General features: G+C 32.9%; 1 protein-coding gene across 1 annotated transcript in view; it reads left to right on the forward strand.

Annotated features, from left to right (window-relative positions):
* Positions 1-3341: 3341 nt before the first annotated feature.
* The window catches only part of LOC148604723 (uncharacterized), a 28735-nt gene continuing 13135 nt past the window's right edge, over positions 3342-18941 (forward strand). Inside the window, exons 1-5 of the mRNA XM_088548444.1 lie at positions 3342-3383; positions 9449-9498; positions 9909-9970; positions 13120-13152; positions 13761-13847. Coding sequence (XP_088404570.1) covers positions 9472-9498; positions 9909-9970; positions 13120-13152; positions 13761-13847 — 209 coding nt within the window. The 5' untranslated portion in view covers positions 3342-3383; positions 9449-9471. The remainder of the gene's footprint in view (positions 3384-9448; positions 9499-9908; positions 9971-13119; positions 13153-13760; positions 13848-18941) is intronic.

An 18941-nucleotide genomic window follows, 5' to 3' on the forward strand; every position in this document is an offset into this window, starting at 1 on the left:
CCCATTTTTTTGTAATTTTACCACATATATTTTTATGCCAAACATTTAAAAAAAATTTAAAGAATTTTTTTATATTGTTTCAAGCCCTATTTGCAGATAGAAAATATGTACTTCTGTATGATTTTGAAAGATGACAGAAAATAATGCTTTTTGAAATAGGTATGATCTACCTTAAATTGGATATGGTTGATTTTCACAGCAAATGATTGAGAGGCACTACTTCTTATTGAGTTGGACTTAGATAACAGTCATGGATTTATGATTGTTACCTAGGTAGCACCATGTTTTTGTCCGAAATTATAAAAAAAGTTGATAAAGTGTAGAAAACCAGGAAAGGCTGGATGGAATTGATTTGTCATCGAGATCCATTTAGGGAGACACTTTCTGAGACTGTAGGTCCAATATGAGGCATATGGGGTATGTCAGCATGCACACAAGGTTCTTTATTTGGAATGAAATAAATGAGCCGTGTTTTTATCTGTTTATATTTGGTTAGCATTAATTCCTGCTTTTTAGTTCACCTGGCCAAAGGCCATGTGAGCTATTGCCATCACTTGGCGTCCATTGTCATCATCTGTTGTCATTAACAATTTTTCAAAACTCTTTTCCTCTGACACTACAGGACCAATTTGAACTAAACTTTGTGTGAATGTTCCTTAGGGTATTCTGAACAACAGTGATGTGGGGATTTTTGATCTGTCGAAAACATGGCCACTGTTACTAATAATAGAACATAAGAGGTCAGACAGTTTTTAGCATATATATCTTCAAAATCATTAGGCTTAGCTATATTCTTATAATTGCCAAATGATTCTTATTATAAGGCCTTCAAAAGTATGCATTGGATCAAAGTTGTCGGACTACTCCTTGTTAGAGTTATTGCCCTTGAAAGGTGAATAAAGTTAAGACGGGAAGAAACTTTCGATTGCTGAAAAGATCTACCAAAGTCTACTTTCTACTTTGAGTCAAAATTGTTGGACAACTCCTTGTTAGAGTAATTGCCCTTGAAAGCAAAAAATAATGTTTTTAGCAGTTTTCAGCCAATACTTAAAAAAATATAAAAGATAAAAACTTTCAATTGATGAAATAATCCTTATGATAAGTCTTACCAAAGTCTTCTTTGAGTCAAAATTGTAGGACAACTCCTTGTTAGAGTTATTGCCCTTGAAAGGAAAAGAAATTAACCAGGTGAGTGATTCAGGCTCTTGGGAGCCTCTTGTTTTATTTTCTTGGAAGGCATTTCTATGTTCAGTGTAATGTTATACATATACTCTGCATTTCATTTTAACTCATTCATAAACATAGGTTTCCTCGTATTTGCATGTATATTATGACAAATGGGTGGCTTTGGGCTGACATTTTCATCCGGGTGGGGTTATCTTCTCTTTGACACCTTGCCTACTCTTGCTATATTATGTAGTTTTACAAATGTGTGCTAGTTTAGGGATTAGCATTGTCCTGACATTTTCTTTTATTTCTATTAACTTACAAGGGCTTAATTGCTTTTGTTTTGTCTTTTTTATCTAATAGATATTCACATTAAAAGAAATTTACTTTTTTTTTTACATTTAGCAACTGTCTTTTATTTTATTCCATTTTTTTTTACGAAATTAGGTTTGCGGTGTTTTTATTTCGATCTGGGCAAATCAGCAACATTCTTCTAAATATTTTTTTTTTAAATATTGTATTTATACAGTAGGCTTTTATGGTCTAAATATTCAAGTTGTTGACACATGCAATCAAGTGTGTTTGACCAATTTTTCAGAATTTACACATTTTTGCTCCACTTTCTGTGAATGAACTTCATAGAAGGTTTAGTTGGCAAAATAGGAACACACTTTACTGCATTTTATGCAGTATCCATACCGATTTCACAAAGTTTATGTTCAGGGTCGAAGTTTATACCAAACATATCCATATTGTTTATATCGTACCATATTTGCTGAAAAATTATATGTGACATATCAAAAACCTTTCTGCAACAGGACAAAAGCTACTAGTACTTCAGATAAGTTGATTTATGTGGAACGAAATTTAGGAAAAAATTCAGCATGGAATTTTTTCTCTGAATGCCATTTTGATATTGGTATTTGACTTGAGTTATTCACACAATCCAAGGATGCCTTATGTTGCTCTTTATGGTTTTAGTTGTATTCATTAAAGTCATTTTTGCTCTTATTTTTTTGCTTTTTAGTGGGTATGGTTGTTCTTCAATAAACAATGTTTCACCGAATGGCTGTCATCCTTGGCTCTTATACTGAATTAATTCTTATATTTTGTAGCATTTCTTCATTGAAAATTGTATATTATCAGCATTGTTTTACAACCCTATATATGATGATTCCGCTATAATATCACCCAATTTCCACTATTTGAGTAACCTTCTGCTCTAGTTTTTCTCTGATGAATTCGTCTCTCTTCTTTATTTTTCGCCAATGAGTCACGGTTATGCTTCAATATAATTTTACTGAAATGTAAGATTTCACATGTAAACCTAATAGGTGTGCATTTTTAAACGCACAGTAATCAACATTGAAACGTAATAATTTACTTGATGTCAAATCAATGAAATTTCGAGTGCGGCATATGTTTCAATGCAATATTGTACACTCGTCTGGACCATTCATTAGGGACCACTTAGTTTTCAAATAAAATACAATTCTTCAAGATGATTAAGCTTAAATTTTACTGCTAGAGTATATGTTGAGATTATTCCTTTAATTGTACCACTTCTTGAAAAGTGGGTGGTATATATTTGATCGTGCTATCCACCAGTCGTTCGTCCGTCCCCAGTTCTTATCAAAAGGAACTCTTCTAAAACCGCTGAATGGATTTGATGAAGCTTCATTCATTTTTTATCACGTGATGTCATTTTGTTTTTCCATCTGAATGATTTACAGGGTGGCGGTACACTGACTTACTCATTGGTCGACCAGGGGTACATCTTCTAATTTATAACCCCTCTTAAAACCTCTGAATCGAATTTGATGAATCCTCACATTCTATATCACGGTGGCAATGAGCACCATCTATTCGGTTTTCCATCTGAATGACTTTTTGGGCTTCCCATAACATACGTTTTTTTCTGTTTTGTTTTTATTATTATCAGTAAGTGCTGAAAATCCTTAGAAAACAGTAGTTCCACATCAATTCAAGAATTGTTGAAACAATTTTAAGAGGGTAGAACTTTTTTTTAAATACATGGAGAACGAGATACGGGAAATGTGGATGTACTCACACTATTGAATCAATATTTTAAAGGTTAATCGTCCTCCCACTTTGCACTGGTATCATCTGCTGATTTTATGAAACTTTAGGAACTGCACATCTGCTAAACTTCGCTTACCTGCCATATTATAGTTTCCAGAGCAAATACCGACACGGTATGTTAAGATTAAATTAATGAATTGTATCACTGTGATGGCATTCAGATAGCGTGACAATTGCAATCTAAATGGGATAATTGATTGTTTTATTTGACCCACAACTTGCTTTAAAGGTACTGATTATTACATTAATATCTATTTTTAACGCACATTGCGGAAGTTAAATGCGCTGATAATGTTATTTACTAGTAACTAAGGTAAGAAAAAGACGATTTTTGTATGTTTCTTCCTATTTTTTTTATGATATATCTAAATAATAGATTCAAAGCAGATTATTTATCATTTGTACAATATTCAAACGAAAAGACAATGTTCCGAATAACCGATTGGACATGTATTGTAACGAATGTACGGTGTATTTCAGAACGAATTTAACCATTTATGATTTTACCGAATCGCCAAACATGGCTAATAGTGAAATTTTTATTATGAGACTACCTTATATGACATGTTTATATAGTTCTTTAGTCACTGAAATTAAAATAATAATCGTAATTGCAATTACAACGATTCCATCATGGCGAATGGGTTAATCGGGTAAGATATTTCAAGTCTGTTTTCTCGAATAAAACGCGCTTTGGCCAACAGTAACTTATAGTTACATGGTTCCTTTAACTAGTTCTGGCCTATGTGTGTGGTTTCGGAAAGTAATTTCCCTTGGATACTTCGAAAATTGCAATAAAGAAAATCCCATTGATAATCGTAATTGCCAGCCCACTTTTTAAGTAAACATGACGAAAGCACCTCTATTCCAACTACTTTGAAACGTCTGTTTTGAACAATATATACTAGTGGGGCAAAATTACAATATATAAGCAAATGAAAATTTAATTTCTAATTAGAACTTCATGCACCGTTACAACTATTTCATGCACCGTTACAACTGTATATTACAATACGTAATATAGTCTACCTATTTAAGAAATCACGGAAGAAGCCAACAAATCAGAGCCATTCATTATGGTAAATAAAATGAGCTTTTTTGTAACAGATTGCTCAAAACAGATGTTTTAATGGGGACTATAAGACCTATCAATTCCTGTTTTAAATTTTGTTCTTTTAAACTAGTGTTTTCATCGTGTTTGCTTAAATTCTTTTCCTCGAAGGATTATGGTACAATTTTTCTGTTTCTCGTACCAGACTGACATATTCTTTAAAAGTATGAGCCTAACAACGCCCTGTAATGTTATGCCCTTGAACGTAATGCCCTTATTGTTGAACGGTGTAAAGGGTAAGTATTTCGAAAATGATTCGTTCCCGTTTTTGTAAAAGATAGTTTTACCTTCACCAAATATGGTCAAGTTTATTTACTTACACATTTGTCAACACCTCTTAATAAAAGTCAAAATGATCCAAAGATCAGCGTAAGACGCCATGATTATCTGGACCAGAAGGCCTAGAGCTGTATACTCCATCTTTGACATAATGTGCATGTCATATTTTATTGCTTTATATAAAAAATCAATGCAAAGGACATACTGTGAAAGTACTATTGTTCGTGGGGTACCAATTTTCGCGGTTTTAGTGGGAAGACAAAACCACGAAATTTGGTTCCCAACGGAAAAGAAATTTCCATTGAAGTGTATACTGAAAACCTCAAAACTACGAATTCAAGAATCCACGAACTTGTGTTTCTTCACTAATCCACGAAAATTGGTATCCACGAATTAAAGTACTTACACAGATCTAATTCAAAGCCGATCTCGCACAGCTCTCGGTATTCTGTTATGCCACATGCGATATAACAGAAAACCGAGAGCTATGCAAAATCGGCTTTAAATAGGAGTGTGTACATACTAAAGGTTGCTTGTAATTTGCATCGTAAGATGAACTTTAGACATTTGTCAAGTGCCAATATCCAACTCTACCCAATTACAATTATAATCTAATTTCTTCAGTATTGAAGAGTAATCAAGGGAATCAAGGTTATAGCGGTAATGAAAAGAATGTAATCCAGGGACAAAAACCAGACATACACAACAAAGAACATTAAGTAACTAAAATCATACATACAAAGTAACAAAAGCAAATGAGCAAATCGGACTCCACTAAAAACTGGGAACATGGACCAGGTGCATCGGTAGGGTAAGCGTCCTCTGTTTTTCTAGAAACACCCGTCGAGTTGCTCATAAGAAGTTAAATCCGGGGTAGACGAAAGAGGGAAGGAAAACTATGACACATTGAACAAATCAGTTTTCATGGTGCAGATGGATACACCATAGCGATCCACGAGTTCATGATGACGACCATAAAACTTCTGTAGTGATGTGTTCAATCTTGTAGCAACATAACCCTGTTCCAGAAGCCTATTTGTTATTAATTCTAGCGCGATACAAAAAAGTCTGCGTAGTTTCGGCAAGCTCTGGCATGACGTATGAGTTGTGATATGAACACTCCATACGCAGGTGCAGAAAGGATGTTGCCGCAGATGCAAGGAAAGTTGACAATCCTGAATGAAAAGTCATCACGTTTTTCGTAAAGTTTGGTCAATAGGTTTCCTTTACCATCGATTTCTAAGTGTAGGTCAAGATATGAGGCTGACCTCACAGTGTTTGTAGTATCCTTTATCTCAAGTTTTTGGGGTAGATGCGATGTATCAAATCCCCGAAATTAGGATTGTTTAAAGATAATACGTCATCTATATAGCAGATACTGAGATTAAAGGATCTAGCTAAACGATATTCATTCTTTCGGATCAGATCAGCTGTAAAGTCAGCATCATAAGAGTGAAGGAATAGGAAAGCAAGTAGAGGAGCACAATTTGTTCCCACAGAAATGCCGACCGTTTGTTGAAAAATGTGTCCACCACACTGGACAAATATGTTGTCGATTAAGAATTCCAGCATTTTGTAAACATCTTCCTCTGTATACTTGAAAGATGATTTTGAATTATTTCTTACAAAGTATGAGGAATCTATATCAACAACTATATATTTGTATATAGGTGTACCATCTTTTTTGGAAAAACAACGATGTATAATGTTTTTAAGTCGGGATTTTAACTGAGTATGTGGAATAGAAGTATACAATGTTGAAAAATCATACTTTTAATGCTATTATATTCTGATAATAGTCCTGACTAATTGTCTCCAAAAGATCTTTCGATGTTTTCCGAATCGACATTGAATTAATGCCACTACGGGAAAACAAGTGTTGTGATAAGATCGCAGACCCTCTTTGAGTTTAGAAGTTAAAAGTTTAGAAAGAGGTTTGGTGGTACATCTATATGCTATATTTTTATATAGTCTAGTTGGTCGAGTGGTCTAGGGCGCTGGACTTTGTGCAGGCGGTGTTGCCTTTGATTTCACAGCGGTACGAGTTCAAGTCCCGCAGAGTAACCAAATATAGGGACCAAGATTCACCAGTATGAAAGAAGAACAAAATCAAATGTTAACAACGACACAAATAAATTAAACACACACAACACAGAACACGAAGAAATCAAAGTAACACGCACATAAAAAACAACTGTAAATTAGAAATCTTTACTCCACTTAAAACTGAGAGAATAGACCAGGATAAATGTCCTCTACTTTTCAAGAAACACCCTCAGAGTTGCTCATGACATGTCGTATGGGTAGACTAAAGAGGAAAAATATGACTCGGTGAAAAAATTGTTTTCATGATGCAGACGGAAACACCACAACGACCGACGAATTCGTAATGACATCCATAAAACTTTTGAAGTGATAAATGAAAATTATATCAATGTTAACCTATTCCAGAAGCCTAATTGTAAAAGTGTAGAGGTGTATCTTTTCATGATAATTAGTTGCATGTCAAGATGAGCATATTTTCATTTAGTCAATGTACCGTTAGTCTTACATCCAGAATTTTATCGTTATTATGATTTTAAGTGGTTTACTATAGGAAAGGTGATGAAGTACAGTATCATGTTACCCATGTAGGATGTTATTTTAAGTAGTTGTCAAAGTTTTATTGATTTATTGGAAATTGGTGCTAAGTTGGTGTTGAATTGGTGCATAATTTAGGTCAGTTAATTAAAATCATATAGTTGGTGCGTAGTTGGTGTTAAATTGTTGTTGAACAGTATATAAAGGATTGGATTTTCAGTTTAAAGAAAACTGGGAGATTTAAATTTTGTAGTGGAATAAAATGGGATAGCTGGCTAAATAAAAATATTGGAGATAGAAATTTAGGAATATAATGGGATAGCCGATCACACTTGATATTAAGGAATATACGGTTGCAGATATATATATATGATTGGAATTTGATGTGGCTAAGTGATGTGTTTGTGGAGCCAAGTGATGCAAGAGGAATATTTGTTTTGAGAGTTGCAACTTGACGTAGCTGGAAGTTAACTTGTTATTGTAGATGATGTTTCTTTGACGTTTATTAGGAAGTATTTGGATTCTGGACAATATGTTCCGAGGTTCCGGACAATGGTCCGAGGTTATTGTGAATTATTTACGTTAGCATAACTTGCCTTAACAGGAAGTTATCGTGTTCCGGGCAATGATCCGAGGTTCTGGACGAGGTCCGAGGTTATAGATTGTATACTGTTGACGATAGTATAACTTACCTTAACAGGAAGTTATCGCTATATGGAGAATTTCTTGCTTGGTGTTGCCTGTTGTGTTGTTCCCCTGTGACATGTAGATCCACCCGTATTAAAGGAATTTGAGAACATTTGAATAATTATCTGATTGAGTGCGCCGTATATGTGACTTTGCGAAATTTCTTGATGTCAAAATAACTTGTAAGATGTATTTTCTGTATAATCGTAATAAACTGTAGATTAGTGGCAATTCTCTTTATTTTGAATCCGCCTGGAATTGTGAACTGTGCATCTTGGCTTCTCTTGTTAAAATATACTAGCGAAGAGCTTTGCACATACACGGTCGCCATGGCAGAAGTATAGGTACAAATAATCTGTGTATTTTTTGCAAGCTCTTGCATATTATGATAATTGTATTTCGAAAACACCATACGCAGGTACAGACGGGAGGTTGTCACATATGAAATAAAAGTTGACGATACAAAACGAAATGCCACCCCGTTTGTTATATAGTTCCCCCTTTCCATCGCTCTTTAGGAGTTGAGGATGACGTCATGAAGTGTCTTAAGAATCCTTTATATCAAAACCTTAATATCGGAAATATAATTTTTCTTTCTCAGGAAGATGCAGTCTCTAAATATTTGATTGCTACAAGCCAAAACGTTATCTTTATACAAAACTGAGAACCACAGTTCTGGCTAAACGATACACAGGCAAATATTTTTAACGTGAAATTCATGTTAATCGAGCTTCACATGAAATTCCTGTGAAATTCACATGAAATTAACATGATTTTCATGAGAAATTCACTAAGCACGAATTTCATGTGAACGTTTCATGTGAATTTCACGTGAAGATTCCATTCACCCGAATTTCACGTGAATTCTGTCACTTAGTTTATTTATTCAGGTGAAAATCATGTGAAACAATTTTGCCTGTGTATTGTTTCTATTTGATAAACTATAAAAGTAAAAGAATAGATCAGCGATTAGCGGAGAATTTTTCTCCCAATTTTAGTACAGACCGTCTGTTGATAATATATCTGCCATACTGAACAAATATACTGTCGATTAAAAAAAAGTCAACATTCTTACCCCATCATTGTAGGTATATATATCAGGAATTGCTCTTTACAAAGTACCGGATGCCGGGTAATTTTCGCGATGTGCTAGCTCTGTCTTAAAACAACAAAATAAATTCAGCAAACTATATTTCTTCTTGGCTAAAATACTCAGTACACCACTTATAATCCGCCAAAAATAGAGACATCAACATTTTTCGTCTACGTTTTTGCTTCAAAATCGCAAAATGTTAAGCTTGTCAAAATAACCTGATACATGGAAAAAGTTTCCCAATTGTCAGTTCAGTTTCATTCGAGATATCTCTTCTCAATACCTTTTGCTGTTTATATTTTTTAACTGTCATACATACTCATCTTAATCAAATGAACAACTACGTTTGCAAGTGTTTTTAGATGTTAAGGTTTTATACGGTATGTGAACAATGCTCGGAAATAAAACTTATTGGATTTATTTTACAGATATATTTGTAGCACCGTTCACCATGGGTACTTCTTCTGTTAAGAGTATGGTAAGTATGTAAACGGTAAACCAATTGAATACAATATAGTCACCAGTATAAACATTTCTGTAGAATTCTTTGCTTTCAGCATTTTTGATATTTTTGATATCTTATTTTTCGTTTGTTATTTACTACTTTTTTCAATGGTGCATTATGATTTTCACCAGTATTAATGACGGACTTTGTGCAATTATGCTCCTACGTCAAATTGTAAATAACAAGAAATAAGCTTTAAAACTTTGTATAGTTTAAACAAGATTTGGTATAATAAGATGTTGTAAGCAGCATACTGATAATTGCATTGTAATCCAAATATAGCATTCATATTTTTGATAGAAGTTGAATAAATCGAAATTCCAATAATGTTGAATATTAACAAGTAATATTCAGTTTCGAGACTATAATTATTCCCTTTTCAGAGTCCTCCTGATACAGCAACCGATGGAAAAGGCAATAGTAAACACAGTGTCAAGGACACAGAGTAAGTTTAATTGTTGTCACTACAAATACAATATGTATATATAAATATGTATTCAATATCCCAATGTTGATATAGAAGGACAAAGTGTAGAATTTAAACACAAAGATAAACTATACTGTATTGTTTTCATGGTTTACTTTTGCGTTGAAATCTCTTATGATTATTTACACATGCAATCTTGCTTCTATATCTTCAAGTTCTGCTTCACTTTTTATTTGAAGGGCTCTTGTACATTTCTAATTTAAACTCTTCTACTAATTTTTCAACTAGTGGCTTTTTTGTGAATATATTGTATCAATCAGCCTTTCACTTTTGTTTTACCTTTGTCCGTCATATATTTTTCCTAGACCTGTCAAGCTGCAATCACTTACTAGTATTCTTTATAGGTGTAGTTAATTGACTGGAAACTCACCTAATTATATATAAACTCATCAAATTTTCACTTGATCTCATGATACAACCAACTTCAATGGTCTCATTCTTATCGCTTGGTTCTGCTAGTACTATTTCACGTTTCCGTTATTATCCCGATTTCACGAAAAGGAAGATTGTTCTCTTACTGAAGGTTCAAATTCAGTAGATGTGCATAATATCACAAGGACCGTGCCTTTTGGGGGAAAGTTTGTCTCGAAATTAAGACAGGTGGCCATTAGAATGAATACTATCTTTTAAAAATTCTATATAACTTATTTTGTTTTTGCACTTCCAATTATGCCAGTGTTTTCACAGTTCTATCAAATTTATTAGCAATTTAAGAATGCTTTTAGACAATGTAGCAAAAACATTGTCTACTATACATGACAAATATGTTGTCGTACCAGCAGACAAAGCTCAAAACAACATTATTTTTATCTGGAAAACGTTTTATATCCTATCAGAGGTAGACGTAGAAAATAATAGCAGTGATAACACCTACACTGCTACCACTCCTTCCAAAGAAGAGATTGTGGAAAACCATAAATCTGTGCTATCCTCTTTTGGTCTCTCTACCAAGGACGACGATTGTGATTTACCGTCTATGTACTGGATTCCTTAACTTCACAAGAATCCATACAAACAACGTTTCATAGCTGGATCTGCAAAATGTACCACCAAACCTCTTTCAAAACTTTTAACTTCTATACTCACAACTGTCAAAGAGGGTCTACAGTCCTACCACAACACTTGTTACTCCCGTAGTGGTATTAATTTAATGTCGATCCTGAAAAATTCAAAAGATCTTTTGGAGACAATCAGTTCAAGACTATTATCTGAATATAATAGCATTAAAACCTATGATTTTTCGACACTGTATACTTCTATTCCCAATACTCAGTTAAAATCCCGACTTAAAAACATTATACATCGTTGTTTTTCCAAAAAAAGATGGTACACCTAGATACAAATATATAGCTCTTGGTAGAGATTCCTCATACTTTGTAAGAAATAATTCAAAATCATCTTCCAAATATACAGAGGAAGATGTTTACAAAATGCTATGCTGGAATTCTTAATCGACAACATATTTGTCCAGTGTGGTGGACGTGTTTTTCAACAAACGGTCGGCATTCCAATGGGAACAAATTGTGCTTGCTGACCTATTTCTTCACTCTTATGAGGCTGACTTTATAGCTGATCTGATCAGAAAGAAAGAATATTGTTTGGCTAGAACCTTCAATCTCAGTTTCCGCTATATAGATGATGTGTTATCTTTAAATAATCCTAATTTCGGGGATTTGATACATCGCATCTACCCAAACGAACTTGAGATAAAAGATACTACAAGCACTGTGAGGTCAGCCTCATATCTTGACCTACACTTAGAAAACGATGGTAAAGGAAAACTATTGACCAAACTTTACGAAAAACGTGATGACTTTTCATTCAGGATTGTCAACTTTCCTTGCATCTGCGGCAACATCCTTTCCGCACCTGCGTATGGAGTGTTCATATCACAACTCATACGTTATGCCAGAGCTTGCCGGGACTACGCAGACTTTTTGTATCGCGCTAGAACTCTAACAAATAGGCTTCTGGAACAGGGTTATGTTGCTACAAGATTGAAGTCATTACTACAGAAGTTTTATGGTCATCATCATGAACTCGTGGATCGTTATGGTGTATCCATCAGCACCATGAAAACTGATTTATTCAACGGGTCATTGTTTTCCTTTCCTCGTTTGTCTACCCCGGACTTGACTTTTTATGAGCAACTCGGTGGGTGTTTCTAGAAAAACAGAGGACGCTTACCCTACCGGTGCACCTGGTCCATGTTCCCAGTTTTTAGTGGAGTCCGAGTTGCTCATTTACTTTTGTTACTTTGTATGTATGATTTTAGTTACTTTATGTTCTTTGTTGTGTATGTCTGTTTTCCATGTCTGGGCTTTGTCCCTGCATTACATTCTTTTGATTACCGCTATAACCTTGGTTCCCTTGATTAATCTTTAACAATTTTTGGATTAAAAAATGTTTCTGGAATTAGAAGTGCCATCGTTGCTCTGAGTTTTTATCGTGACAGCTGCGGTTGTTGGTCATCAATCAAAAGACTTGTGTGATAACACACGTGCCAAAACGACAGTTTAAAGGTTTCGTGAATTTCAATTGAGATATATTCGTACTAAAACTAGCGTAAACTCCGATATGTAAAGGGCATAAAATTAACCGTATAGTCTTAACACAAATCATATAAAATGATGGAAATAAAAAAATTAAACTTGTATCATCGTTCATTAAAATACAAAAATACATATACACAGTGGTGTATTATTTAGAAAAAAATGTTGGATATTGACTGAGCCTTTCAGGTGATGTCAGATTGTCAAATACAGGCGGATGTTATCATGGAATAGAACCATGTTTGTTTCATGGACTAGATTAAGAGAAAAATATCAACATACTATCATAGGTTTTTATCAACAAAATTTTATAACTTTTCTAACTTGCTTCTATGTCACAGGCATCGGTGATGTCTACAACTGTGTATACACATGCATCTTTAATCGTATACTATCGCTTGATGCTTGTCGTGAAATATTTACCGGGCGTAATTTTATTATAAAATATACTACGATACAACTGAAACAAAGGAAAATAGTTATCTTAATAAGATTTAAATCACAATTAATATTTGTATATATTTATATTTATATTTATATTTTGTATATTTTTAGACAATGCATGGTACAAAAAGATGATTCATATAGGTAAGGATTATATGTTTAATTAGAATATCATATCCTAGATTTTACGATTTATGTTAGACATGACAAAACCATGATGGCAAAAGTATCTAGAAATATAAATAATTATTTTACTTGTAGCTGGTCAAATCCACTTAATTAAAACCAATTCTCTTCAGTGTTTTGTTTGATTAGATTTTGATTACTTGTTTAGTCTATGTTCCTTAACTTTTAGGATTTTGTTATCACTTTAATGGAGGTCACCCATAACTGTTTACACCGTACTAAACTTCGTAATGATAAACTTTAGAAATGTGTTATTCCACGACTAAGGTCTCAAGGGTTAGCCTATTACTCTCAGAATTTGAAACAATTGAATGAGTATATCACTATAATACGGATCCATTTATTTAAAAAAAAAAATAGCCCAAAGGTTATTTCTTGCGAGGGAGAGTGCACGTTTCCACCCGGTAACAAGGCCAATGTCTCTATTATGGTTATGTGTTGTGTGTTTAGCGATGTTTAGGGTAGTAGCCAATTATTCAATATGGTGTTACCGCCAATTGAATTAAGTGTAGACAAACACATTAAAATGAAATTGAAATAAATTGCATGACAATTTATATTTCTAGGAATCGACCATCCTCTTGTCCTCCAGTTCATCATTTTTACGTTTCGAAGGATTCACATAGCAGGATGTTTTCACCCAACATAAAAAGGTTAATACTATTTTATTAGTCTTTTTTATTCCTTACTACAGTCTTAATATTGCTCTGGAATTAATTGAATTTGATTAACAGTTTGTATTTAATTCTTAATATATGGCTATTGACATGATACTACAATGAGGTAGGCAATGCTGTGTTATACTACTGAAATTTATGTTTTTGAGTAAAATAAAAAGGCAAAGCATGTTTCAATTATCAAAACGGTGAATGATATTACACATCTATATAAGATAAGAGTACTGATGTATGTTCAAATTCTATATTAACAGTAAGTTTTCCCCCTAAATTGGTTGCTTGATATCAGCACTAAAATTGATGATAAAAAAGACGACTCTAATTTTGATATCATAAAGTTTCCTTACCTGTGCAGCAAAATTCCTTCATCTTCTACATATGGTGTTTATATTTAATAAATGATTCGCTTCGCTAGAGCAAGTGCTAACTACTCTGATTTCCTTGAACACCATAAATATCTACGCAACAGACTCCTGAATCATGGGGATGAGGAAATGCGTCTTAAAAGGTCTCTTACCAAATTCTTGTTAGACATCAGTCCTTGGTTGGAAAATACTCAGTTTCGTCTAAAACAATGAGTAATGATTGTTTTTGTTTTGTAAATTGTTTTTAATGCTGATGTGACCGCTGATTTACCCATTATGACAACAGCGTGCAAATGCTTTTTAATCACTAATGGTATATTCACACCAAAATGGAAAAGGAAGTTTAGCGCGTTGTAAAACCTAGATTTAACTCACCACTGCTTTTGAAATGCCTGAACAAAGTCAGGACCATTGCGATACCAGCTGCTCCGGTGGTGTAATATCTATTTTGCCAAATATTTTTTGGACTTGACTTGATTATGAATCTATTTAGTGTTCGGTCATTCTATAGCTACCCTTATATTTATCAAAATTGTATTTTTTGTATTAATATTCATTTACTCATAGAGGCTTTACATAGAAATTAAAACACTATAGTTTAAATCAGTATTTGGCATGACATGAGTCGTGCCCTTATTGTATGTCATGACGTACCGTGATTCTCAATCCCACATGGGAAGAATAGGGATTGATTTATACATACGATGAGGACATTTTTAGGTTTAAACTGGTCTGGAGCTGCTGGTATGTCCTGCTAGTAGTCCTTACATTTGTGTAATCTAGCCTGTGTATATCTTGTTTCGTTTTCACCTTTAGTTTATTCTTTTATGTTACTTTCGTATAAATGGGCAACTCTTTCGCCATACCTGTGTATAATGATGTTTTGGAGCCAGCTGCAGTCTGCCCTGTAATATGAGGATTTCTTCGTCGTCCATTGAAAATCAATGAGTGTCATTGGGCTTACAAAACGTCTAAGAAATAAAAGAAAAGCTAATATAAAATACACCAAAAATGCTTCTTTTCTCTGTCCCTTATTTAACTCTTTAGTAAAAAAAGAGTCGAAATAATAATAATTAAAAAAAAACATAAAGTAGATAGAAACATGATTTGAATATATTGAAATTCTTATATATTTTAAACGTGATGACATCAATATATAAGACACGCCCTAATTTTAAAGGTGTAGTGGCATAAGTCTATAATTACGTTTATAGCTCAAACATTTTAAATTTAATGTGATAAAAAATGTTAAAAAATTGATATCAGAAAAAAGGAATGTTTTGTTGCTTTAGCACCTGGTAATTACGTCGTAACTGTGCCATAATTTAACATTTAACAAAAAACCGCAGAGAATGGTACATTTAGGTTTTATTTATACTCACATCGAAAACACTACATTCACACATCAAAACAAATTTAAACTTACATATGACGAAATATGTCATAGTGAATGTATGACATAAACTTGAAGTTGTTATTTCAGGTATACACACAATTTCTATGCTTAAAATATGACCGGAAATTGGCTACAATGTACAAAATAAACAGAATATTTGTATTTTGGTAAATTTCTAGAAGTTTCTTTATCCTTCTTACTCGAGAATGTAAAGAAATATTACATTTTCTTGAATTCTTATGGATTCAAGTCTTCAAATAGACAAGTAAGGCCTTTAACACTAGATACACACAAATCACCAATATTATTTTATTATTATTGATAAATATATTTATAAATATAAACACATTGTAGTTGGGTTTTTATTATGAAAAGAATTTGGAGAAAGAGAAAGAGAGAGAAAATATTCACGTTTTGAATCCTGTTAAATAAAACTCTAGCTGTATACACAATTCTTGATTAAATAAAACTCTAGCTGTTTACACAATTCTTGATTAAATAAAACTCTAGCTGTATACACAATTCCTGGTTTTATTTACATGACTATGACATGTCTGTAATGTTTTATATAGATTCCATTGAATATCAATTTGTTGTTGTTTTGATCTAATAGCAGTGATCCATTCATGTTCACATATACCACAGTCTCTCAATTAAAGCTTGTGTAGAAAGATCTTTAGAAAAAAACTGTTGTAAATATATTGTTTTATATAAAGAAAACTCAAATTAACTGGATCTCCCTTTTGAACTTTAGAGACATCTCCAAATATTAAAGTACATTTACTTACAGGCAAACTTATACCAACGGATAAAAACCACATATTTGTTTTATATATCCTGTTCAACAACTGAAAAAATAATTTTATGAACATATGATAAAATAATATTACACCATTTGTTATCTCTCTGGAAAATTCTTCTGAGCAATGTTGACTTCAGAACTAAAATAAAAGAATTAATATCTAGCATCATGGGTCCTCCTGGTAAAGATCCTTGATCAAAACATTTCGCTTAACTGTATGAGTACATAAATTGCACACAAATTCATATAATAAATCATTGATTTGAGAAATCATGGTTTTTGAAGGATTTGACATAGAGACAATCAGATGGTTCAATACAGGTATAACAAGTGTTTTGACTACATTTATTCTTCCAATTACATTAAGATTTCTTCTAGACCATTGTTTCTCATCATAAATAATGAACACCAAGAAGTTTACAATTTGTCACACTCAAGGAAAGATCTCTATTGGAACATAAGATATCACTACTATATTGCTTGCTACCTATCCATATCAATTGTGTTTTAGAATAGTTAATATTCAGCCCTGATACACTAGGAAACCAATCCAATTCTAAAAGTGATTATTGCAGTGACTTTTAATTGCCATCTAAAATCATAGACGTGTCATCTGCTAACTGTGATATCTTATGCTCGATATACCCTAGTAATCTTAATACCATGAAAGTTATTATTTTCTCGTATCTTACATGCAAGTACTTCTGCAAAAATAATAAAAAGATAGGGTGATAAAGGATCCCCTTGTCGACAACCGCGGCTAATATCAAGAAATCTGATAAATTACCACCTTGAATAACAACACTGCTAATGTTGTGATAAAACAAACTTTAACCCAGTTTATGATGGATTCACCAAAATTAAAATGATGAAGTACATTTTTTAAGAAATTCCAATATATATAATCAAATGTTTTTTTTCAGAATCGATCAAAAATAATAATCCTGGTATATCATGTTTTTCAGTGTATTGCATAATATCATAGATGAGTCTAACATTTTCGCCAATATATCTCCCTCTAATGAAACCAGTCTGACCTGAATCAATAATACTATCGTGCATCATTTTAAACCTATTAGCAATTGCAGCTGACCCAATTTTATACACTGTTTTTAATAATGATATTGGGCGCTAGTTCTTTAAAAAATGACGTGGCTTGTTCCCCTTTGGCAAATATGTAATAATACAATGTTTTTGTAACACTCAACTGATAACCATAATTTAATGAATTAACAACAACAAAATTTAAATTCTAAACTATTTTTATTGTTCATGTGATAAAATGGGAAACTTGAGCATTACTGAAGACATCCGTTAAATCATTTAGAGTTATCTCTCTTAATATATAAAGTCTTATAAAATTCTTTCAATTCATGAAGAATATCCTACTGGTTCGTTATGACATCATCGTTCTTTTGAACCTTAGGGATAAATTTGCTCATAAAATTTCTGGATTTAAGACCACAGAAATAACGAAAGGCCTAGAATACTTGATGATAATATTCCAGTGGTATGAGAGGTTTTAAAACCCTTTCTCTTTTGAAATTGCATGTCGAAAGTATTTTGCATACTAAAAAATGTTTAAGTGCGTGTAGACTCAGCAAGCAGTAGACAATGCAAATATCTAACGTAAATTAATTAATCTTTGAAAGAGATAGTTAATTTATACGCATCGGAAGGGAAAATTAACGGTTGTTTTATAAACTGGGTCCACTTTACTTATGGCAAGAAAATCCATCAATATCCGATTTGCATGTAAAAGTGGAAGCTTGAAATAGCGTCATGGCAGCTCCATTTTGTATACTCAAGTCTCGAAAAACATTCGCTAGCTTCTATGATTAAATACAAATCGAATCTTAGCTTTTTACAAAAGAGGGAAACTAAAAACATGGCACCCAACGGTTTACGAATATGACGTAATCAGCTTAACAATGTCGAACATTTCGGAGAAAGTATAAGGACGATTAAAACCGTACTTTAAATCTTTTTACCATATTGGAATGTTACAAGATAAATATATATAAGGGCTGTCAAAAATTATGTATGATTGTTTGAATTTCTATGCGAGCGTTTCGGATTTCGTCTGCCTCATATTATTTAAAAGTGCAGATTAAAAAGATAGATCGTCATTTTAACATGCAACCTTTCCTTTCTTTGTATTACAAGTATGTACTCCAACGATATCTTTCAAACTGACTATATGTATTGTGAAATAACCTGTTTAAACTAAAAACAATATTGGATTAACTTGACTTGAAAACTTTGTACGAAGTTGTCATGTCCATGTTGTATTTACAAAGGTATTTAAGCAATCTGTGATATGTAGTTTAACATGCTGTCTCTTGTCAAGTGTGTGAATCGTCGTGATTTAATTAGAATTAGTATCATGTTTATTTGTTGTACATTTTCAAGGTTCTTTTTTACTGCTAGAAGGAAATACAAACATATGATAGGGGATATTTAAAGCTGCATTAGCTGTCATTTTCGTAACTTGTCGTTTCTTTTGA

Source organism: Perna viridis, chromosome 10, assembly GCF_037379345.1.
Source record: "Perna viridis isolate PV_CMFRI_1.1 ecotype Kerala chromosome 10, ASM3737934v1, whole genome shotgun sequence".
In the NCBI taxonomy this organism is placed as follows: domain Eukaryota; kingdom Metazoa; phylum Mollusca; class Bivalvia; order Mytilida; family Mytilidae; genus Perna; species Perna viridis.